The sequence below is a fragment of the Malaclemys terrapin genome, chromosome 8 (assembly GCF_027887155.1).
Source record: "Malaclemys terrapin pileata isolate rMalTer1 chromosome 8, rMalTer1.hap1, whole genome shotgun sequence".
Lineage (NCBI taxonomy): Eukaryota > Metazoa > Chordata > Testudines > Emydidae > Malaclemys > Malaclemys terrapin.
Genome location: NC_071512.1, coordinates 46,933,774 through 46,958,943, shown reverse-complemented (window position 1 = coordinate 46,958,943; position 25,170 = coordinate 46,933,774). Strand labels below are relative to the sequence as shown.

Here is a 25,170-nt window from a genome sequence, read left to right as displayed (position 1 = left end):
CTTGTCTTTCTCCCCTACTGGTTCCTTCCATGCAGATGTTGCTAGTTGGAGAGAAGGTGGAGTTAAGAATCTCAACACCCCAAATTCTCCAACTGATCAAGAAGTTAAGCCTCTTGGCCAAGAAGATGGTAGTGTAACAGGACCAGTAGAACAGAATGATGTCCCCAAGGCAGCAGAGAAAAGGGATATTCGGGTAGCACAGCCACCTCAACCCAAGCTGAATGGTCAGCAACAACCGGCTGTCTCTTCCCAGTACAAAGCAATGATGCCACCCTATGTAAGTAACTGCTGTATCTTATATAAGTATCGTGTGAGTGGTTGACTCAATAGGATACTAGCATTAGATAGTTAACCTGAAACAACATCTTCCTTCTCTGGGGCACTTATTGGCTTGGTTTCTAAATGGTGCACAAATCAAGAAAAAAAATGTTAACTCTTTTTGTTCTTTTTTGTACAGAGGTTTTGGGACTGTTTGGGTTTTTCTTCCTCCTCTCTTCCCATTAAGGTGGTTTATAGGTGCTATTCCTAGGGGAAAGCTTGCATACCTCCTTTTCCAAGAGCAAGTTCTATTGACATATTAAAGCCAGCCCCAGCCTTCTGGCAGGAGGTTACTTGGTTTGTAATTTAGTCTCATACTGCCTGATCTTCCTATTAGACCACATCTTTCCTATGGAAAGAGAATCTGGTGTGCAACCACAGCTGATATCCACTGACAAGCATTAATGTATATGGAGCCCTGTCATGACTCCATCTGTCTTCAGTTTGAACCTGTCATGCAGGGCAACTACCTACCTTTAAGTGAGGGAATTGTAATTTGTGAGCTCAACCCACTATTTAAGGTGAACAGTCTCCTTGGATTGTAAGACAGAATCTCTTTATTTCATAAGGGCTTCTGTAGTAGTGGCATTGACAATTCTAATTAAGCTATATTTTTAAATCAGTTTTTCCTATATCTAAAAGCCAGTTTGGTAATTTTTGGCTTCCTTTCCTAGATGTTTAATCAATATCCTAGAATGGCATATCCTGCAATGCAGGGTCCCAGCAGGTTCCCTACTTCATCTGAGGCTAGCAGGTAATAACTTTCATAAATACTAGAATTGCATGAGTAGTGACCAAATATATGTCACTATGTAAAACCATGGTGCGCCCACACCTTGAATACTGTGTCCAGTTCTGGTCAGTCCATCTCAGAAAGGATATAGTGGATCTGGAAAAGATTCAGAGAAGAGCATTGAAGATGATCAGGAGTTTAGAATGGCTTCTATACAAGGAGAAACTAAAAAGATTAGGATTGTTCAGCTAAGAAAAGAGAACTGTGGGGAGATATGAGAGAGATCTATAAAATCATGCATGGCGTGGAAAAAGTGAATAGAGACGTATCGTTTACCCTTTCCCACAATATATGTTAGCCAATATGGTCAGGGATGCAACCCTAAAGCTCTGAGTGCCAGAAGCGGGGAGGGGAAAGATGGGATGAATCCTTCCAACTGACCTGTTCTGTATACTCCCCCTGAATCTCTGGTACTGGCCATTGTTGGACACCATATATTGGGCTAGATGGACCATTAATCTGACCCAGAAGGGCAGCTTTGTTTTGTGTGATAAAAGCAGGGCTTCATATACAGTCTAGCACGGGGATGGGCAAACTACGGCCTGCGAGCCACATTCGACCCGCCAGCTGTTTTTATCCAGTCCTCAAGCTCCTGCTGGGGTGTGGGGTCTGGGGTTGCCCCGCGCCAGCCAGAGAGCAGAGTTGGGGGCTGCTCCATGTGGCTCCCAGAAGCAGCAGCATGGCCCCCCTCCAGCTCCTACGCATGGGGCAGCCAGGGGGCTCTGCCCTGCACGGCCAATGGGAGCTGCAGGGGCAGTGCCTGTGGATGGGACAGCGTGCAGAGCTGCCTGGCCACACCTTCGCATAGGAGCCGGAGAAGACATGCCGCTTCTTCCGCAAGCTGCTTGAGGTAAACGCTGCCCGGAGCCTGCACCCCTGAGCCTCCCCCCACGCCCCAACCTCCTGCCCCAGCCATGATCCCCCTCCCGCCCTCTGAATCCCTTGATCCCAGCCTGGAGCACCTTTCTACACCCTAAAATTATCCCTGAGCCTTCCCCCAGCCTGGAGCCCCCTCCAGCACCCTGAATTCTTCATTTCTGATCAATATAAACTTCATTCTCCCCTTCCAAGAGATTAAAAAATCATTGAATGACAGTTTCAATCTAGAGAACCCTTTCAGTATTTATAAACATCAAAACAGTATTTACTCACCTTGTAATGGTGCTTTGTGTGAGATGGACAAATAAGAAGGGAGACCAGAGCCCTTTCACTCAGTTTTCCCCATTATAAAACTACTTGATTCAGAAATATTCCTCCTTCCCTTTTCTTTTGACGTTCACAAATAATAAAAACTGATTGTTTAATCAGTAATTATACATAAAATAATACAGAATGTGCTAAACATGGCTAAGTAGTATAAACTTTGTGCCTCTGCTAATAAGGGAAAAGCAGTAATGTATACTTAAAATAGCCTATTGCTTCAACTACAAATTAACCTTTTTATATAGTGATTTTAAAGATCTTAGTTGCTATCGTGGGGAGAGCAGATATTGCTGTATAAACTGATTTTTGTTTTGTTTTGTTTGCATTCTTCCTTTGTTCTAGAGGCCCACGGGGAAGAGGCCCCTCTTGGTGCTCAGAACCTGTCGAGCGTCCGTCCATCCTTAGTGCTAGTGAACTCAAGGAACTGGATAAATTTGATAATCTGGACGCTGAAGCTGATGAAGGCTGGGCTGGTGAGAACATTGAACCTATGAAGACTCTTGCTCTTTGCATGCTGAACACTTTTAATATATTAATCTGAATTTTTGCTCCTATGATAGGTGCTCAGAGTGAAGTAGATTACACCGAGCAGTTGAACTTCAGCGATGATGATGAGCAAGGAAGTAATCAGAAAGATAAAAGGGAAAGCAGGTAATTTGATGTTCCAAGCCTTCTGAGCTGCCACACATGTAGGTCATGCTCTAATGTAGGTGAAAAACTTCTTTGGGAAAGTTCAGTGGACCATCAGTGCTCACAACTTAGTTTCTCAAATGATTAATTGATTGGGGTCTCCTGGCATTAATGTAACATAAAACAATCAGTATTGAGGCCCCATTGTGTGAGATGCTATGTGTACATGTAGTAAAAGGACAGTCCTTGCCCTATAGAGCTTGCAGGCTAAAAATGCAGAAAGTGGGAGAAAAGAAGTATTACTGAAAGTGTACTCAAAACAGACCCTCAGTTTGATTTATTTTTTTATATGCAGTGATGAACAAATGCCTTCAAAAGACTCTGAGAGCCCTGATGGACAGAAAGAAGCAGAAGAACGGTCTGGCAGTAAATCCTCTACCCAGGCTCCTCCACAGTCACCAGGACCCAGAGGTCCCTATGGCAAAAGCACTCAATTTGACCAGGTTTGTTTTTGTTTTATTTTCTCTTACCTGTGCCTGGAGAATCCTTTCTGTGGATTCTTCCCCATTCTTCCTCCCTATTCACTTCGAAAGTCTTAAGTGATTGCCATTAAAATATATGCTTTTACCAAAGTTACCACAGGGTGTTATGAAGTCACTTTTACTTGCTGTGTTTGTTTTATCCTTATTGTAACTGCTCAGTGGCAGCCACTGTGATATCATGACATCTCTCTACCTGAGTAGGTCTGCTTTGTGTCCTTCAAAAATTGTCAGCTCTGTAACTAAAACAGCAAGTGCAGTCTGCAACATGCTTCCTTTTTCCAGTACTTCAGGAGCAAGTTTTGTTTTTCCCTGAATAGCCAATTCAAGCTTCTTTGATGGATATCAAAAACTTTATTTTAGTTTTTCTCACTGCACTCTATTTGTCAAGATTTTTTAACTTTCCTTGAACCTATTACAGCATGCTGCTAGATTGGGCCAGTAGGAGAAAAGAACTTTTGCTCAGCTTGCTTCCAAATAGAGCCCTTTCAGGCAACCTGTCTTGGAGAGACATAGACACAGACTCTGTAGAAACACAACACTTCAGGGCTTCTATTTTGTAATTGACCCCATAGTACAGAGAGATCTGCAAGTGCATAATGTAGGTTCTGCCCAGGTCCCAACTGGAGATGTACTCTTTAGTATTGTTTTTCAGGGAAGTAAGTTCTAGCTTTGTCTGAGAATTTCACTGAAAAGGTAAACTTCCCCCCTCCTTTCACCAGTTACAGTGAAGACAGGGAAGCCTGAAATGTGCATCAAATAAACCTTACTTAATCCAAGTTTTACTTTAATTTTAATGGGGGGGAAAGGGGGAAGGCACTTAAAATCTTTCAGGAATTATCACTTATCTGAATTATAGAAAGCAAATGGGATTTTTTTCAGTGTTAAATCCAAATTCTGCTCCTTGGATATATGACTGTTACTTTGCCCTTGAACATAAAAGTGAAAACTACTTTGTTGCCCTTCTGTATTTGTATCTAACCTTCTTCACAGAACTCAGATGGTCCACGTTGACATGGTTAAACGCAGCAGGAAACCCAGCCTCTATGTAGAGGATCTGCAAGACTGACCATACATTCCATTAAGCTAGTTACTCCAACACTGTTTTCTTTGTTCAATAGGAGCGGGGTCTGACACCAGCACAGTCTTCTGTACATGAGAGGGGCGGTTCTGCACTTCATCCAAAATCTATTCCTCAACCGGTAGGAGAAGACAGAATATCTGATTTACATTGGAGAATCTTGATTCCCAGTGTCAAGTGCTTAACTGTATCAGAGAGAATTTGAGGGGGAGAATTAACAGACTGTATGCTCCACCTGTAAGGAAGAAAGATTATAATAGTATTAGGCATTTTGTGCGATGATCAACAAGAATGATGCAGAATTTATTATTTCTATTAGAGTAACTTCTAGTTGCCAATAACTGAAAATTGTTGCTAGACACTCTACAAAGTAAAGTAATAGACAGTCCCTGCCCCAAAGGTCTTAGTTTAAATAGACAAGACAAAAACTCAGGGAAAGGGATGTAACACAAAAATAGAGGGAACAGAATGGTGGCTTGCAAATGTATGTTTCATGATCGTTAGTTTTTTACACATGGGTGAGGAGGGATTAATTCAGTGGGTGAAGCTTTATGTGGAGACTAGCTCAATGGAATACCAAGGGGAAGGAGAAGAGACTGAAAGTAGGAGTGGAGTGCAGCTGAGGTGAAGATATTGAGAGGAAAAAAGGCATGAAGGGATTAGTGCAAACAGTCGGCACAGAAAAGAATGTCCAGTGTGTAAACTGTAGAATGCAGTCTGGCAGCATCAGTGTCTAAGAATCCCTGCTGAGGATGCTTCAGTGTCTACTCCTGCTGGCTTAAGTTTCTCTGACTCCTGCCTAGAATTTTTTCCCCAGTGGTGCTTTGTGGATCTTACATACTCCCAAAGGGGATTTCAGGGGCAGCCTTTTGCACAGTTTTACATCTGGCTGTTGCTGCGGGAGAAGGGGTGCCCCAGCCAGGCCCAATCTTGATCTCCCTTTCTTTCCATTCAGATGTGTACTCCTTCATTTATTTTCAGCTGAAAATAAAATCACTGGTGATCCCCAGCAAGTTTTGCAGTACAGTGCTTGTTAGATTACCTGAAATCCAGTTCTTTCAACACCCCCATTGTGGCTTACATTTTTTGTTAAAAAATAAATGGCCCTGAGTAAAAATTTGTGAAAGCGGGTATCAAAATTAATTAAATGCACCAGCCGAAATTTTTAAGGCAATAATTCTCAACTTTTCTCTAATCGTGGGTCCCAGAATCTAATAACTCCTGAGGTTCTTGAAGGAACTTCTGACAGTGATAAAATTATTTTCCTGTCTTTTTCATCCACACCCTCTGCCAGCTGCTAGGAGTGGTGGGACAGCTCCATGTCTCCAATTCTTGCTGCAGGAGAGAGTGGGGGTTCAGGGATTCTGAAACATTGCTTCCCGCTCTTCCTGATTTCACAAGTAGCAGTCACTGCTCTCAGGGTCGCGAGCTATCAGCCTCCACCCCAAATCCTGCTTTGCCTCCAGCATTTATAATGGTGTTAAATATATTGTGTTTTTAATTTATAAGGAAGGTCGCATTCAGAGACTTGCTATGTGAATGGGGTCACTAGTACAAAAGTTTTAAAACCACTGCCCTAAAAGCAGAAAAAACAAGAGCACCAGTCAATAGACGTGAATTACAGCAGGAAATTAGGACCAGCCTTACGCCCCACAAACCTGCTAGCAACTCACAGGTTGGGTGGTTCTGTTTTGAAGGTGCCAGTCAAATACGGATTACTGCATATTGTTACATATAGCCAGATGATTTGAATACTAAAGGTTTGCTTGATATGTACTACATTACTTATATTAATGTTACAGCCTCCACCTCCAGATCGCCAGGCAGGACCTGGAAGACAGGGCCCCTTACCCCCTAAACTGGTACCAGATGAAGATGAAATTTGGAAGCAAAGACGAAGACAACAAGCAGAAATTTCAGCAGCAGTGGAGAGAGCCCGTAAACGGCGAGAGGAGGAGGAGCGAAGAATGGAAGAACAAAGAAAAGCAGCTTGTGCCGAGAAGCTAAAACGGTTAAATGAGAAATTTGGCTGCGTGACCAAACCATCCCGGGAAGACCCTCTGAAGGAGAGGGAAAGGGAGAGAGAGAAGGAGAGGGAAAGGGAGAGAGAGAAGGAGAGGGAGAGGGAAAGGGAAAAAGAAAAGGAGAGGGAACAGGAGAAGGAGAGAGAAGAGAGAGAAAAGGAGGAGAAAGCAAAGGAACAGGAGAAGGAGAGAGAAGAGAGAGAAAAGGAGGAGAAAGCAAAGGAACAGGAGAAGGAGAGAGAAGAGAGAGAAAAGGAGGAGAAAAAGAAAACAGAAGAGAAACCAGAGCCTGAGAAACCTGAGCCTCAAGAACCAGTGCTAGCACCTGTAATAGAAAAACAAGAAGAAAGTGAAAACAGCAGTAATAAGGAAGAGAAAGGTTTGTATGAATTGTTAAAGGCTGTTCTTTTTAAAAAATAAGGAACCACTGGGATTAATATAATTCAGGATTTTTAATTTGTACAGTTATCTTTGATCATATGCAACACACATTGCCATGGGCACATTGCAACCCCAAATCACTAATTGATTCAGGACCCAGACCTGAATGCTGTACTTCATCAGGAAAATGAGTTATTCATGAAAAAATTGTGAATCCCACACATTGCAATTTTTGCTGCATTCTGCAAAATCTAAGCTTTCTTCTTAAAGAAGAGGAAAAGACATCAGTCTTGCCAAGATATAGGCAGCATAGTATAAGTAAACAGATGTTTTTGTGATGTTACTATTCTGTTAATCCAGCCTTGCAGAACAGTTCCCCCTCCCCCCTCCAAAAAAAAGCTGCTACAAGCACACATTTAAACTTCATCCATTACGTGTAGTAAATTGTGAGCTTAAGCACCTAATTCTCTTCTTTGTCTTTATCCTCCCATACCCTCAGGTGCGTGCTGAGAGCATCCACTAGTTTCCACCATTTATTTTGGTCTTCTTCAGCACCTAATTGGGACTATTTACATACCAGCTCTTACTTAAGCACAGGCAAATTTTTTTTAAGTGCAAAATTATTGTAAATCAGCCTATAGGTTACACAATCAAAATAAGTCAGGCAATTCAAAACTTGAGTTGTACGTCAGCATAAACTTGGCTGCATAGCAATCCTATTTATATATTAATTTTACATCATAAACAGCAATGCGGTTAGCTACACAGTTTACTTAGGTAAACAATAGAATATACTCCATATGTGAGATGAATTAGTAGCTATTGATCTGTGGTCTCCAGTGACTAATTTTCATTTCTCCACTGTAACCTTTTTGTTTTTCATTAATAGAATTAGCCTAGCAGAACACTAAAAGAATAAATTGATAAATATTCAGGGTGTTTTCACTTTAGAAAGCCATATCTTTTTAAAGTTAGGATAGACTGACTATCTGATAGGCAGCAGATTAATGTGAAAGTGAAGACGAGCTTATGACCTATAATACATGTGGTAGGTGCAAACTAACTTTGAATATTTTTATAGCAGAGGGACAGACAATTTTTACCAGACAAGACAGTAGTCGGAATGAAAAAGAGAGTTCACAGGTGGCTCATGAAAGTGAGCCAGATTCAGGGTCTCAGCCTAGACCTGCTGTTTCCTCAGGCTACTCTAAACAGTTTCAGAAGTCGCTGCCACCAAGATTTCAGAGGCAACAGGTAAGTAACCAATCTATTAGCATCAAAAAATAAAGGGCTTATTTACCACTGAGTAATGGAGTACAGGTCTGATCTTGGGACTCCTAATCCTCACACTGGAGATGAAATTCATTACTGGGTGATATCTTTCATAAAGATACTAGAATGTTTTGTATTGTTGTCTGCAGTACTGGCAGGGATACTTCTACAGAGGCAGTTTATTTCCCTCTTTCTATGAAGGCAAGATGTCCAATTGAGCCAAAAATAAAAGCGTTGTTAAAATGTAGTGGGTTTTTTTACACCAGATGCTGGGTGTAGACCATTGATCTGTATTTGCAGAATGTTGGGATTGTAGAATGTGATGTTAATCAATATTTCCTTAAGGATTCATACATGTTGATACCTTTGAGTATTAAATCTATAAAATAACTTGCCTGAAAGATATCCTGCAAAATTTCTGTGTTACAGTACAGATTGCCCTGCCCTGCTTCTCACTGAAAACCATGCAGACTTTGTAGCTAATTTGGGGGTGAGGGTGTTTCAATTTTATTTGTTCTTTTTCCTGTTTTCCCCCTTAATCTTTTTACTCCAGTTTATCCCCATGCATTTGACACATTCTGGATTATTGTGCCTTGTCCTTAAGTTAACTAATTCTGCAGTCTGATAGACCCTTTTCTGGAGATAACTGGCTCTTATCGCTAGTTTCCAAGGATGATTTGAATGGCATGCAAGTCACTTCATATTATGAATGAGCCTTCTTTTAATGTTGCATATCTGTACATTGTAGGAACAGATGAAACAGCAACAGTGGCAGCAGCAGCAAGGGGTGCTTCCACAGTCTGCTCCATCACAACCTTCCAGTGGTCCTGTCCCTCCTCCCCAGCATAGACCCCTTTACCAGCCCATGCAGCCACATCCTCAGCATTTAGCTTCTATGGGCTTTGATCCACGGTGGCTTATGATGCAGCCTTACATGGACCCACGAATGATGTCAGGAAGGCCTACTATTGATATGTCTCCTATGCATCCAGGTAAAACCCAGCCTGCATTCTCAGTGAGCGTTCTCGCAGTATTTTTGAACAGTAGAAGATTCTTTCCCTAACCCACTGTTTGTCCACTGACTGGAAACATCAAGCCAGTACATAAGTACTAAATTCTTTCTGTATAAATATCAGATCAGGCAATCTCATTAGAAAAATGGTGCACTATACTTGTATCTTACTGCATTCCCATACACGATTATAAAATAAAAACATAGTTTGCTATTATATTGCAGTGATATGGTAGTGACTGGTTATGTTTGTGTTAAAAACTTTGCTATAAGCCTCATCACCATTGGCCACCCAACTCATTTTTGACCCAAGTTTGTGGAAAATGTGAGTAATGCAAGTAAGACTTTTCAGAAGTGTACAGTGCTAGGATACATAGTTTTCACATGCTAGCAATCAAATACTAGCACTTATGAAACATTGCAGCCATAATTTCAAAGTTTTCAGCCAGTTATCTCAGCACAGAATATGCTTTTAATCTCCACTATTGCCATTTGCATCCCTGTCATGCGTCTGACGAAGTGGGCATTCACCCACGAAAACTTATGCTCCAATACATCTGTTAGTCTTAAAGGTGCCACAGGACCCTCTGTTGCTTTTTACAGATCCAGACTAACACGGCTACCCCTCTGATTCCTGTTGAAGCTAGCATTTAAAGATAAGAAATGTCTGGACTCTCCAGCTAGCTGGCATGTGAAAAGAGAAGGGAAAGTGGGGTGACAGTCCCAGGGTGGGTGAGAATTTGGGGAAGCAATACAAAGATAGAAATATCTGTTCTAAGTAATGTAACAAGAATATTCTTTCCCTCTTAATTTCTTGATATTCAAGGTTTGAAAAATCCTCTTGCCCAAGGTGATTAGGAGCCTATCCTGGGCAAGTCCCATCAATTTCTGCAGAACCAAAGCTTTAAGTGAAACTCTAGCCCTTATACTTTCCAAACCTGAACTGAATGTAAACCAAACCTAAATAACATGCTATATGCTGCTGCTGTTGTGGAATAGTAAAGAGGCTGTCAGATGCTGCTGTTGAGGATGTCTAGGGCAGGAGGCCCAAAAGTGGCAGCAAGAACATGAGCAGAAGGCTCTGTATGGTGGGAGTGACTCCTGCGGCCCCTGTACTTGATGGGGAACTGTCAGAAGGGGACATCAGTATACGAGTTCTCTGCTCATCATCCTGCTGATTTTTTTTTCAGCATAGCCAGAGTTTAAATTCTTCAAATCCTATCTTTTATGTAATTGTGACTGGGGTTCCAGGGATGCCATGCTGAGAGAGCTCATTTAGGGCAGACAATCCCCAAAACTGGTAGTTATTCTAATACTTAGATTCCCCAAGCTAGCAACAAAACAGTTTCTGCAGTACCTTACTGGTTACTCTGAAGAACTTATTCATCATATGAAAAAAGTTCTACCAATCCCGAAGGATCGCACACATTACCTGCCAAGTTAATGTCTATTTCAGATCTTACCCAAATACACGCTTACAGCCAATTCTTATTAACTAAAACTAAAATTTATTAAGAAAGAAGAAAGAGTATTGGTTAAAAGATTATTATACATACAGACTTGAATAGAGTTCTTACCTCAGTTTCCTAGTAGAGATGGTGAGCTTTAGAGTTGGAAAGAGTCCTTCCCAGAATCAGTTCATCAGGTTATAGACCAATGCCCAAATATCCAATATAAGGTGTTCCAGATGGGACTGGAGACCTCAGTCTTGCAACTCAAATTTCCCCCGATGAAGCTTAAGCAGATCTAAGATGAAAAGGATCAGGGGCCAAGAGTTTTTATAGACCCTTTGCAGGCTATTGTCAGCCTCTTGACAGCAGGTGTTCCTTGAGTGAAGAATAGTGTCTTTGAAGTAACCTCCTATTTCCTAAGCATCACCAGTAATTAGCTACATGGATTAACATAAGGCAATTGCCTATCTCCTGCCATTTACAGGTAGTTGTTACATACTTCAGAGAAACTAAGACTGTGATATTACATTCACACTTGATTTCAATGTTAATATCTCCTTTTGATCTCTGAATAACAGAAAACAGTAATAGACAGGAACTGTTTGGTTACATTGTCAACCTCTAACTAGATATGTAAACACACAAAACATGAACATTATCTACTAATATATCTCTAAAGGTTGACTCTGGGTCAATTAGTCTGCTAGTTGTGTAACCTTTTCTGGCCCTGTGTCACAATAATCAATGTATTTTGAGCCATTAATTTCAACTGTTTAACTTGAATCTCTTGATCACAGGAATTATGTCTCCCAAACCATTAATGAGAAGAGACCAGATGGAAGGGTCAGGAACTGGTTCAGATTCATTCGAACATATTGCTCGATCAGCAAGAGAACATACTGTACCACTGTCAGAGCCCCGCATGATGTGGGGTTCAGATCCTTATCCCCATACAGAACCTCAACAGGCTAGTGCTCCTCCTAAAGTGCTAGAAGAGCCTGAGGATTTGAGGTGAGCCCCACCTGATTTGTGTATTTCTACGTGCCATTCATGTCAGCCAGACTCCTATGTTTGTTTAGATATGTAGGCCATACTTGCAACTGTGAATTAGTCAGTGAGCATGATCAGTTGTTGCTACCAAGGAGATAGGTACCGATGACTTAGGGACATGTGGGTTATTAAATTTAACCAGCTGTGCTTTATGGCATCTGGCAGACAGGTATGGTTTTAAGGAAGATGCAAGGAAGAGTCCATACCTAACTCAAAGGTTCTGTGACTGAACAATTGTGTGTGCATTGGAATTGCTATACTGGACAACAGGTTTGAGCCATCTAATCTAGTATCCTGTCCCTGACAGTATCCCAAGAACCCCATAGTAGGTGGATATGAAGTAATCTGGCCCCATGAACGTCTCATCCTAATCCTCAATAGATGGAGATTGGCTTAGTTATTAGTGGGGGCGGGGGGGGGGGGGGGGGTTTGCAGGTACCAAGTAGTGGGAACTGTGATACATTCCCATGTTTCAGGAATCAGGCAGGACACCCTGCATGTGGTCTCCACCTTGAAGAGCTGTAGTCCACTTCACACTGATAAATCAGTTAACTATGGAAATAAAACTGCTTATAAGATGGTCAGATGGTCATTTTGATCCTTATTCAGTCAGCCTCTGAGCTTCTGTTGACACTTTCTTAAATGTGACCCCAGTAATTACTTTTACTTACTTTGAACTGATATAGTACTTGTGATGATAATTTACTAATATGCTGTCTCATTCGAAGTTTTGACTTAACTGTTAACAATAATAGATTCCCTCACACCATGACAGATACCTTGTTTCTCCTCTTAAAACTTCTGTAGATGAGGCAAAAGTCCTTTAACATGTTACAGGGATGTTAGTGAATCCAGCTGTAAATATGGTTAAATTAAACTGTTCCATTAGAAACTTATTTAATTGCTTCTTCACTTAGGCCTGAAGCACATTTGGAAGAAGAACAAATTGCTGTTACCACTGCTTACCCTGTAGAACACAACCAGTTGGATTCTCAACAAAAGACAGACTTTTTTAGAGAACCAAGTGAGGTGGATGTACAAAAATTCCCAAGCAGGACTTTGGAAGACGTACAGCCTCTCCAAACTGACATGCCTAATCCAGCAGTTAGCTTTGAAGTAGCTGATGAGAACATTGCACACAGCTCTCAGGAAGAGCTGGTACCCGGAGGAGAGAGTCATTCTGTTTTGAAGAGAAGCATTTCCCATGGTTCAAGTCATTCTCTAAAATCAGAAGAGCAAAAGAATGAGACAATACCAAATGTCCCTAAAGTAAGTAGTAGATATGCTGAGACAGCAGAAAGACCAGAGATTAAGCCAAAAAAAGAAGGTTTCATGAGTAATAGAACATCAGAGGGGCCAAAATCTGAAAAACCTTTCAAGCCTAAATCTGAAACCAGATGGGGTCCCAGGCCAGGCTATGGCAGACGAGAAGAAGGTAGTGATAGACCAGTAAGAAGATCTGGCCCTATTAAAAAACCTGTTCTTCGAGATATGAAAGAAGAGCGTGAGCAGAGGGAAGAACGTGAGCAGAGGAAGGAAAGGGAAGGAGAAAAGCTGGCTAATGAAAAAGCTGGCAAGTCTGAAAAGACAGAAAAGAAGGAGCAGGCACAGCTGTCACCTCCCCAGTCAGAGCCAGAAAAGTCCACGCCAGACAATGCTTCTTTAGCTAAAAAGATACCACAAGATACGGCTCAGATTTCAGAAAGTACAGATAGCAGTCACCTTGAGGCTGCCATTAAATCTGCAGCCCAGCCGCCTTCACCTGCGGCCCAGCAGCCTTCATCTGCAGTCCAGCCACCTTCACCTGTTCAGCAACCTACAGTTCAGCAGCCATCACCTGCAGTCCAGCCACCACCTGTTCAGCAACCTGTTAACACAATTAAGGAAGAAAAACAACCAGAGAGAGCTGCTGGCAAAGAACATATTGTAGAGAAACCTCGCCTAGAAACCAGGCCAGTAAAGAGAGAACCTGGTTTACCACCCAGAACGTACTGGAAAGAGGCTCGGGATAGAGACTGGTTTCCAGATCAGGGATATAGGGGCAGAGGCCGTGGAGAGTATTATTCTAGGGGTCGCAGCTACAGAGGTTCTTATGGAGGACGAGGCCGGGGAGGTAGAGGCCATAATAGGGACTGTCCACATTATAGAGACACTAAGCCTAGGGCAGACCATGTGCCTTTGGGGCCTCTTAGACAGAGAGAAGAAAGTGAAACTCGTAGTGAGAGTTCTGATTTTGAAATAGTCCCGAAACGGCGAAGACAGCGAGGTTCAGAAACTGATTCTGACAGCGAAGTTCACGAAAGTGCTAGTGATACTCTTCTTTCAGACAAAGACAGTTTAAGCAAAGGTAAACACCCAAAGAGAGAGGAGAGAGCTGATGGCAAGAAACCTCCAAAGCCTCTGCTGTCTTTCAAACCTGAAAACAATGTTAGAGTTGACAATAGATCCCTAGAGAAAACTTATATCCGGGACGAAGAGAATAAACCAAAACCAGGATTCCTTCCTAAAGGAGAACCTTCAAGACGTGGCAGAGGGGGAATGTATAGACGTGGTGGTAGGGATCCAGGTGGGCGCCCTCCACGACCATCTATGTTAAGGAGGCCAGGCTATAGAGACAGTCAGTGGAATCCAAGGCAAACAGATATCATTAAACCAGAAGAGGAGGAGCCACCAAGAAGACATGAACACTATGGTCCTGTGCCCATTGATAAGAGACCTCCAAAATTTGAGAGGAAGTTTGATCCAACTAGAGAGAGGCCTCGAAGGCAAAGGCCTGCACGACCACCAAGGCAAGATAAACCACCACGCTTTAGACGTCTAAAAGAAAGGGAAGCTGCATCAAAAATAAATGAAGCAGCAACTAGCTCATCGACAAGTGCTACAGTTGTTAATGCAGTTAATGAAGCATCCGGCACTGCTTTGGATATTTCGGGGAGTAAGACACCAGACTTGTCCAATCAAAATTCTTCAGACCAGGCAAATGAAGAATGGGAAACTGCCTCAGAAAGTAGTGACTTCAATGAGAGGCGAGAGAGGGATGAAAAAAAAATAGCAGATGTGACCACACAGATAGTTGCCAAAGCAGGAGAAAATGCCATAGCTCCAAAGAGAGAAATATCTAAGCGAAGTTTCTCTAGTCAGCGGCCTGGAATAGATCGCCAGAATCGCCGTGGCAACAGTGGGCCACCAAAGGCTGGAAGGAATTTCTCAGGGCCTAGGAGTGAAAGGCGGAGTGGTCCTCCATTAAGAAGTGGGAAACGAGGGTAAGTATCTATTATTTGTTTCCAGTAGCACCCACAATATATAGTTACTGTGCAAACACAAAAGGCTCTAACATTCACTAATTTCCTGTTGCAGATTGCATAGCCATTCATAATCTGACCATGGTCTGTGGAGGATAGTGTTAGATGGCTCCACAATGCTGGGCTTTTGTTTTGGGCCTTTTGTACAGAAAGGAAGCTTTCATCTTAATCACTTCAAGCCTGTGATAGTGGAGGGGAAAAGAACAGAGCTTTCCAGTATCAGTGTACCATATTAAAATACCCTGGCAGAAAAATGCCAACTCTGTCACAGGTGTAAACTACATTCATCCCCATGAAACTTAGCATTAAACATAATCCAGTTGATTTAAATCACAACTCTACAGTCTATTGCGTTAATCCTTTCACTGTATTTATCCCATCAGGACCCCCATCTCAATTTCTAGTAGAAAATCAATTAACTAAATGAAGTATGTACTCTCCAGTTAAGGAGGGGTTTTCAGCTCCACTTGGGCATGTTGCTCAGTATTAGAAATGAAATTGTTATGCTTACCTTTACATGCTGATCTGATTGAAACCTGCCCTTCGTCTCTGGGATTGGTTTCTCATGCCTTGTTAGCAACTGCATGATGGTTTGACAGCATCTTCTGCACCAGGTTAGGGAATGCTATGTAGTGGGCTGCTGAACTCTCATTGAAGATTTGGCTACTTTAGCAATGTCCTGTCTTGAAAACTTTTTCTGAATATTCTAAGCTGTTGGTCCTTCCGTTATAAAACTTTGAAAAAGCTTTTATATAATACTTGCAGAGTTTCCAGTGTTCGACAACAAAAAGGCAGAATTCTGTAGTTTTTCCACTGGCCTGCAACTGGCTGCAGTAGTTGTTACTAACATATCAATAAGTCCATGCTGCAAATACCAAACCCAATTAAATATGGAGCATATATTGCAAAGTCTACAAATTTCTATGGTATGTTACACAGCAACTTTTCAGTGGAGGCTTTTAGCTTCACATTTGGGGTGGATATGGGTCATTCACTTATTCAGTGTGGTGGAAGAATGGCAGTTGAAATGAAAATGTTGTACCTTCTCTGTATGGTTAAAGGGTCTACTGTGCATCATCATTAGCTGGCTAAGCTGTATGGCTACTGCTTTATTAGTTTCCTATTGAGACTTGAGACCACCTATTGGTGATGCTTACACCTATATGGCTAAAGGGTCTACTGTGCGTGTTGACTTTTTGACTGGTCTGTGTTCCAAATCTGTAAGCATCACTAATAGGTGCAGCCTCAATGGGGAACTAATAAAGCAGTAGCCACACATCTTAGCCGGCTAATGATGATGCACAGTAGATGCTTTTAACGCGGTAATGTGATCTGCATACAGATGTGGTTTTGCTGTTTCTGAGGGTACTCTGGGGATGGTGGCTAGTTCTGTCTAATTTTGTCTGATGTAGGCCATTTGAAGACCAGGCAGGAAGCATGACTGCTATCGATCCCACCATCAGTAATTCCTTGCATCAAGAAGAAGGTGGTGGTAATGCTGTAATGCAAAAGACCTCCAAGGATGCCAGTGGCAAAAAGAGGGATGAGCCCAAACCAGGTCCAAAGAAACCCAAGGAGAAGGTGGATGCTCTATCCCAATTTGACCTCAACAACTATGCAAGTATGTGTTGATGGAAACTTGTGGTAACCAAAAAAAACCTATTAATGCATTAGCGTTCCTCCTTCTGGAATTAGATATATTCGGGAACTGTGGAAAGAAGAAAAGTTGGTGCATATTTTTTAAAGGCTGTTTATATCCCAATATTCAGACACTGCTCCCTGTGCAGCAATGAATGAGTCCTGTGGGATGTGTCCCTTTTAAAATTGGGTAATAAAATTTTAAATTTGTGTATATGTACGTAAAATAGTTATTACCTATTTTAAGAGGGACACTTCTTTTGTACAGTCTCATTCCTGTAACTTTTTTCAAGCTGTCATTGCACACCTGATGTTGGCATCAGGTATTTTGTATCTCTTTGCACGTGGAAAACGGGAGAGGATGTTACTGTTGTAAACTCAATAAATAACACCGACAGGTTTGCAGTTAGTGTCCAGAATGCATCATTTTTCTATTTAAACTACTCACTGTTTTTCTTTAGCTCTTCGTTTTATGGAACTTTTTTGTACAAAGTATCGTCTCTCTTTCAAGAGCCATTAATTGAAGGCTTCTGTAGTAAATCCTTTTTCTTGAAGTCCACCAGCAAAAGGATGGTCTGCGTGAGGAAACTTGCACATTACTAGGATGGTAGGATGGTCATCTTTGGCTGCAATTGTACGAAGCTATGCAGTGCAAGTGGAATTTGTTTTTATTCCAGAATTCTTAATATTGGGTCTGAAACTGTTGAAATGGAAGGAAAAAATGTACATTTTTGGCTCATCTGCAGGTGTTGTGATCATTGATGATCATCCTGAAGTGACAGTAATTGAAGACTTTCCGTCTAACTTGAATGATGACGGCTTTACTGAAGTGGTATCAAAGAAACAACAAAAACGTTTGCAAGATGAGGAGCGCAGAAAGAAAGAAGAACAAACAGTGCAGGTATGTTGATCAAGAATGTCATCCTTTGCACCTGTTACAAGCAGTTACACACTTGCAAATTTTTTTTGTAAAGGACTATGGGACAGTGCAAAATCTGTTTCCACACAGCTGTTTTTCACCATTCAAATTGCAGTATTCTAGTTAATTTTTAATTGTTTAGCCTTAGTTATGCAGGTCATCTTGCCTCCCCTTATGTTTCTCCTCTTGTGCCTCTTACTTTTTCAATACCCATTGCCACTGTAATTTGGGTATTTCAAAGTTAATATGTCGGCTACTGTAACTAACTTAAAAGCTTGCTTTTGGGCTTACAGTAAAAATGCTTTGTTATGCTATTGCCGGGGCGGCTCCAGGCACCAGCGCAGCAAGCGCGCGCTTGGGGGGGAAGCCGCGGTGGGCAGCGTGCCGGTTGCCATGAGGGCGGCAGTAAGGCAGCCTTCGGCGGCATGTCTGCGGGAGATCTGCCAATCCCGCAGCCGCATAAACACCGCCGAATCCGTGTGCCGCCGGAGGCCGCCCGACTGCCATGCGTGGGGCGGCAAAAAACATAGAGCCGCCCGTGGCTATTGCCTGTGTGTCACAATTCTATATGAAAATTTCTTGGCCAAAAACATGGGATATGTTTAACTTTTTCATTATTCAAATGGTTAGTACATTAGAAAAAAAGTCTCTAAAAAATATTCAAGATTCCTGCTTTGTCCTTTTCCCATACTCTACAACTGACAGAAAAATACAGACTTTCTAAATGGCTTAGCCTTCTGTAATGTCAATTTTATTCTTAGGTTTGGACCAAAAAGAGTTCAGGTGAAAAAGGAAGAGGTCAGAATTCCAAGCTTCCTCCCAGGTTTGCAAAAAAGCAGCAACAGCACGCGGCAGCAGCAGCAGCACAGCAAGTACAAGCTCAGGCACAAGTACAGGTACAGCCTCAGAGTGCATCGCAGACTCCAAGCCAGCCACAGGCTTCAGTTCAGCCTCAAAACCAGACAACAGGAGGAACAGGCGGCACAGAATATACAGCAACAGGCAAAGCTCTGCAGAATGCACAGTCCCATCCTGCTCTAGGGGCTGAATTATGGGAAAATAAAGTGGCATCAACAACTGTTGTTAATGACATCTCCAAGAAATGTAAGTGGCATCTTTTGACTTTTTCTTTTTGCCTGGGAGGGATAGAAGAGAAACATTGTGGTTGGAGGGTTTGGGTTGGTGAGAGATGTTTCTGGAGGTCTCAAACATCCTGGCCTGCAGGTATAGTTCTCATATGGCACAGAGAATATGGTGCTATGAAATGTTCTGCAAGACTGCTGAGCGATAGTCTCCCAGGTTCCCTGAGATGAGAGAGCTCTTCTATAAAATGTTGAGTAACTTCTTTGCTGCAGTCACCACATTCTGTATTCCCAGTGTACAAGTAACTGCCATTGGTCTCAAACATGGGTTTCTTTGTCAAATTTGTGCATGTTTCCAAATATGCTAAATAGGCCAAATGAGGTTGACTTAATAAGGGACTTACTGTTAAAAGCTGAAATGAAGTTCTAGAATCAAACACACTGTGAAATGAAGTAGCTGTGGTTTCATTGTCCATTCAGTTGTGTACTTATGAATCTAAATAACCATGGATTAATTGTAGTTTTGACTCCATTGTATTCTTTGAACTTTTAGTGGGACCCATTAGTCCACCACAACCCCCTTCAGTCAGTGCATGGAATAAGCCTTTGACATCATTTGGATCAGCTACATCTCCAGAGGTAAGGATAAAACTAAAAACAATCAAGAACATCTGAAGATAACTCAATTTGTATCTTGCAGATGGTGGGACAAATGAAATAAGATTATTGTGGCAGTTCTCAAAGTACCCAGGACTGGGAGTCACCTTGTTGCCCCCTGCCTTCAGAGTGAGGGAGTCTTGGGGGAGGGATAGCTCAGTGGTTTGAGCATTGGCCTGCTAAACCCAGGGTTGTGAGTTCAATCCTTGAGGGGGCCACTTAGGGATTTGGGGCAAAATCAGTACTTGGTCCTGCTAGTGAAGGCAGGGGGCTGGACTCGATGACCTTTCAAGGTCCCTTCCAGTTCTAGGAGATAGGATATCTCCATTAAAAATTTGTAGTAATTGGGTGTTTAGCTCCTTACCACTAGCAGCCCTCTCCTCTTCTCTGGGCTATGCCAGCCCTGTCCTTTCCTTGCAGATTAACAGCAGGTGCTCCCTAGTCTCCAAGTTCCCTTGAAGTGCTCTCATGTGATATCCAGACCCTGAAAGCAGTTACCCACAGAAATCCTCTGTACTCCAGTTACCAGTTTTACTTAAATCACTGCAGAGAGCACTGTACAGAACACTTATAATGAAATAAAAGGTTTATTTAAGAAAGAATAGAGATTCCACTAGAAATAAGACAGTGGTGGAAACAAATGGTTATAATACAAAAAACAAAATCGTAAAACATGAACTGGGACCTACACTTTCCTATTTAATAAAATAGGTCCCCCTCTCTCCCAAAGTTCCATCTGTTGTAGAGCTGGCTGACTTCCAAGAGCCAATCTTTCATGAAAAATATCCCCATTCTACAAGATGTCTCCTCAGTGACTGGATCCAGAGTGCCTCTCCCCACTCTTATACTGAAACAGTCTTTTGTCTTTATTCATAGGCAGGGCAATCCACGGTCTGTTACAATGTTGCTTTTTCATCTCCAAGTGGTTTTGATTGTTTGAAGTTGCCTGTGATGGTTTTCTATTGTCTGTTCTATGACGGGGCAATATTAGATCATTGAGCCTTGCATCACATCACTGGCTAAGTTTGGAGGAGTGGTAATCCAATCCTGCATGAATAGGCCGTCGCCAAGTAACATTACTCCAAGGTGACTCCTTTTAACCTTAAGACCATAAGGGCATAAATGTCAGTATAGTTACATTATTCCTCCGATATTATCTGTACACATACCATGCCATGATTATGAACATCAGTAAGTTGCAAGCTTTCAACAGAGGCCTTATATGTTACCCTTTAGGGACAAATACCTTGAAAGCAGTGTTGTCAGGTCTAAGAAGAGTTGTTTGCAAAGATCCAGGGGACCCTTTGCCAAGGAGATTGTCTCACAATTATCCAGTGTTTTCAAATTGTGTATTATTTTTCTTTAGCTAGATATAATTACTGAATAATATAGATTGGGTGTGTCTACACTACCCGCAGGATCGGCAGGCAGCAATCGATCCAGCGGGAATTGATTTATCGCGTCTAGTGTAGACGTGATAAATCGACCCCCGAGCGCTCTCCTGTCGACTCCTGTACTCCAGCGCCGTGAGAGGTGCAGGCAGAGTCAACGGGGGAGCGCAGCAGTCGACTCACCGCGGTGACATCACAGTAAGTCGATCTAAGTACGTCGACTTCAGCTATGTTCACGTAGCTGAAGTTGCGTAACTTAGATCTATCCCCTCACCCCCAGTGTAGACCAGGGCATTATCTAATTTCTTACTGAGAGCAGTTACAGCAAAAATTCTTATTGAGAGAGTGTTAGTAATTAGAAAAACTTGTAAACTTCATTGTTTAGAATTATAAAACTTAAACCAATAAACTTGCAGCAGTTAACTTGTTAGTTTAGCAAATGCTTTAAGATTCAACTCTCAGAAACTAATGTACAGTAACGCCTCACTTAAAGTCGTCCCGGTTAACATTGTTTTGTTATGTTGTTGATCAATTAGGGAACATGCTCGTTTAAAATTCTGTAATGCTCCCTTCTAATGTCGTTTGGCAGCCACCTGCTTTGTCTACTGCTTGCAGGAAGACCAGCCCCTTGCAGCTAGTTGGTGGGGGCTTGGAACCAGTGTGGACCAACAGCCCCCTATCAGCTCCCCATTTCCCTAAGTTTCCCTGTGCAGCAGCTGCCTGCAGTTCAGCTGAGTCCCTCCCCCCACTGCCATGTGCTGCTCCTGCCCTCTGCCTTGGAGCTGCTCCCTGAGACTCCTGTTTGCTGGGGGGGAAGAGGAGGGGCTAATGTCAGTGTCCCCCTGCTCCTGCACCCCGTTTACCCCATCTTCCATAGAGCAGGGGGGACAGACCAGGACTCAGGAGGGAGGGAACTTGCAGCAGCTGCCTAACAGCAAGCTGATCTAATTAACAAGGCAGTGTACTTAAGGGAAATGCACATATCTCCCTCATTCCTGCTGCCTTGTGTAGAGAGAGAGTTAACACTTGAGGGCTCCGCCAATTGCTAGTTAATCATTTAGCAATAAGGAAAATATCCCACCCCCTGACTCCTCCACCTTAACCAAGCTTCACAATCATCATCACTATATACCAGTATTAAATTGTTTGTTTAAAACTTATACTGTACACACACACACACACACACACACACACACACACATATATATATTTATTAAAAAAAAAATCTTTTGTCTGGTGAAAAAAATTTCCCTGGAACCTAACCCCCTCATTTACGTTAATTCTTATGGAGAAATTGGATTCGCTTAACATCATTTCGCTTAAAGTCGCAGTTTTCAGGAAGATAACTACAACGTTAAGTGAGGAGTTACTGTATACTTGTTGCAAAATGCATTTTTAACTTTACTTTTTTAAATTACACAAGTATTTGAAAATTGAAAAAAAAAATTACATAATTTCTCTAAAATGTTTGTCATTACAGCTTTCCCTAATGCCAGCAAGAGGATACTAAGAATTAAAATTTTAACAAAATGGTGTATGCTTGTTTAGTATTAAATTCAATTAGCTGAACAAATATTTCTTAGAAGAAACCTAGATATTGCCTCAAAACCAGCTTCAACCTGCTATTTTTACACTTGGCCCTGGTACTCCATTCTCAAGTAATGAGAACTAAAAATGTTTGTGTGATGGCTTGGATCACAGAAACCCCGCGGGAGCTGCCAACTGATGTGCCAAGACTACCTCAGTTCCTATTTTCCCTGCCAGCTCAGGACTCCAGCACCCTGTCTTGCTGAACAAGACATTCCCATCTGCTCCAACACAGACCCAGGGTCTGAATTACTTGCCCCAAAGCTGCAGGTTTACCTGAAAACAGCTCACAGGAGTGTGCTTGTCTTTAGCACTCAGATACCCAACTCCCAATGGGGTCTAAACCCAAATAAATCCATTTTACCCTGTATAAAGCTTATGTGGGGTAAATTCATAAATTGTTCGCCCTCTATAACTCTGATAGAGAGAGATGCACGGTTGTTTGCTCCCCCAGGTATTAATACATACTCTGAGTTAATTAATAAGTAAAAAGTGATTTTATTAAATACAGAAAGTAGGATTTAAGTAGTTCCTAGTAGTAACAGACAGAACAAAGTAAGTCACCAAGCAAAATAAAATAAAATGCGCAAATCTATGTCTAATCAAACTAAATACAGATAACATCCTCACCAGTTCCAGAATGCTCCCTTTTACAGGCTAATCTCCTTCTAGCTTGGGTCCAGCAATCACACTCACACCCCCTGTAGTTACTATCCTTTGTTCCAGTTTCCTTCAAGTATCCTGGGGGAGCGTGGGTGGAGAGGCTCCTTCTTTAGCCAGCTGAAGACAAAATGGAGGGGTCTCCCAGGGGTTTAAATAGACTTTCTCTTGTGGCTGGAGACCCCCTCCTCACCCTGTGTAGAATCCAGTCACAAAATGGAGATTCGGAATCACATGGGCAAGTCACATGCCCATGCATGACTCAGGACTTGCAGGTAGTAGCCATTACCCACATGCTACCTTGAATGTCCTCAGGTAGACTTCTTATGTGGATTGGAGTCTTCCAAGCTCTTTTGTCTGTTAAGTGCTTCCTGATTGAGCACCTAATTTGCACATTCCTTTCCCAAGAAGTGACCAAATGTTCTAACTAAGGCTACTTAGAAATCAAGCAATTATATAGCCAATGTTCATAACTTTGACCACATGGATGGTGCCTGCATACAACTAGGGTGAACATAACCAGTAGATCATAACCGTTACATAGATATGTTACATGGCATATGTAGCAAAACCCTATTCCAGTTATATCATACATACCTTTATGAGCACACCCCCCCCCATAAAGCCTTATGGGATACACTGTCAATTTGTTTTTAAAAATAAGGACCATGTGGGTTGCATCAATTTTTAACCAGCCTTTCATGTGCTTATGTTCCATTTCCTAACTTTTGTATGCTTAAGTATATAACTACATTAAAATCAAGGTAAACACCTATTTTAAGGCAACATTCTGGTTGAGAATTTTTTGAAAGTTTTAATGTATGTTGTTACCTTAACTAGGGAACAAAGTCTGGACAGGAAAGTGGAGTCGAGCTTGGAATAGAAACAATTCAATTTGGAGCCCCAGCTTCTAGTGGTAGTGACAGTGAAGTTGGCCCTGTGCTTTCAGAGAAGCCCACTGACAAAATACCTGAACCAAAAGAGCAAAGACAGAAGCAGCCTCGGGCAGGACCCATCAAAGCACAAAAGGTAAGGGAGAAGATACGGTCTAGTGGGCTCCTGGGTGGCAGAGAAGTCCAGTCAAAGGGAAAAATACCAAAACTGTGGCTTGAAAAAAATTAAAGGAACTGTTACAAGTATGATCCAAATAAGACAGACCTCTTTTCCCACTGTATGTTAGTCAGAGAAGATGCTGTGCATCAGCTTACACAGTTACCAAATCAGCCATGTAAAAAGATTAACGTACAAATATATGCTGTCTGGGCAATCTAAGCCTCCTTCATAACGTCCAAACCTACTTTTTTAAAGTGGCGATGATGTCTCTAAAGTCACTTTTTCATAACAATGAATGTATCAATAAACCAATCTTGGTTTTCCTTTAAAAATTGTGTATATACATTATATTATTTATATTGTCATGTTTAGAGCCCCTAACTGATCTTCCTTTGCTTGTTGTATGCCAAAGTGCTCATCCTCGCAGGAATATTTAGCAGTCTAGAGAAGATGGAGGAGAAAACTCCTGTGGTATAGGACAGACTGGATTGTCTGCTAACTAAATCAGTCTTGACATCTCTTCCTCACCGTCAAATACACAGCCTTGTAGGAAATAGGGGGACAGGAAAAGTTGGGGAATAGGGAAAGAACACCAGCTTCTCACCCTGCAGCAGCCCTCTCCAGCTTTTTGGAATAAGTTGGTGGCTAAGGTACTGACCCCAGTCCTGAGTTCCCAGGCCCTCTTCCTGTTGCCTGAGTCCCAGCAGTGGTCCCAGTGCACTTGTCTACTGGGAACCCCTTAGGTTTTTTTCTGAAGATAAATTGGTTACTTACCCCATCATAACTGAGAAAATTGAAGGTCATTAGAGTGCATCTACTCGTTAAAGAGCCGGCATAGTTTTGATAACTGTTACACTGACTAGGTAGCCTGTAATCCAGTGATATTTGCATAATTAAAGTTAATAGCAGCAGAGGACTACTCAGACTAAAGGATCATGTAATTGACTTGTTGAAAATACATTAGTAATCAACAACCTTATAAAATATAACTGAACTTAGTCTTGCATTAAGAAAGTGTGTATATTGTATGTGTGTCAAATCACTTGTATTGGATTTATGTAAAGGTGATCTGCAAAGGTAAAAAATGCCATTTTGTTACCTTATAAAGTATATAGATTATATAGGTA

The 25,170-nt window shown here is 41.9% G+C and overlaps 1 protein-coding gene across 16 annotated transcripts in view; it reads left to right on the top strand.

Moving 5' to 3' along the window:
• PRRC2C (proline rich coiled-coil 2C) overlaps positions 1-25,170 on the top strand; it is a 125,597-nt gene that overhangs the window by 38,467 nt on the left and 61,960 nt on the right. For all 16 annotated transcript variants that reach the window (XM_054038397.1, XM_054038393.1, XM_054038396.1 and 13 more), the window contains 16 exons: positions 36-277; positions 993-1,072; positions 2,657-2,787; positions 2,875-2,965; positions 3,300-3,447; positions 4,605-4,685; positions 6,367-6,967; positions 8,051-8,223; positions 8,990-9,233; positions 11,502-11,715; positions 12,672-15,017; positions 16,469-16,677; positions 17,441-17,595; positions 18,375-18,717; positions 19,249-19,334; positions 23,831-24,019. In XM_054038397.1, the coding sequence (XP_053894372.1) occupies positions 36-277; positions 993-1,072; positions 2,657-2,787; positions 2,875-2,965; positions 3,300-3,447; positions 4,605-4,685; positions 6,367-6,967; positions 8,051-8,223; positions 8,990-9,233; positions 11,502-11,715; positions 12,672-15,017; positions 16,469-16,677; positions 17,441-17,595; positions 18,375-18,717; positions 19,249-19,334; positions 23,831-24,019 (5,333 nt within the window). The remainder of the gene's footprint in view (positions 1-35; positions 278-992; positions 1,073-2,656; positions 2,788-2,874; positions 2,966-3,299; positions 3,448-4,604; positions 4,686-6,366; positions 6,968-8,050; positions 8,224-8,989; positions 9,234-11,501; positions 11,716-12,671; positions 15,018-16,468; positions 16,678-17,440; positions 17,596-18,374; positions 18,718-19,248; positions 19,335-23,830; positions 24,020-25,170) is intronic.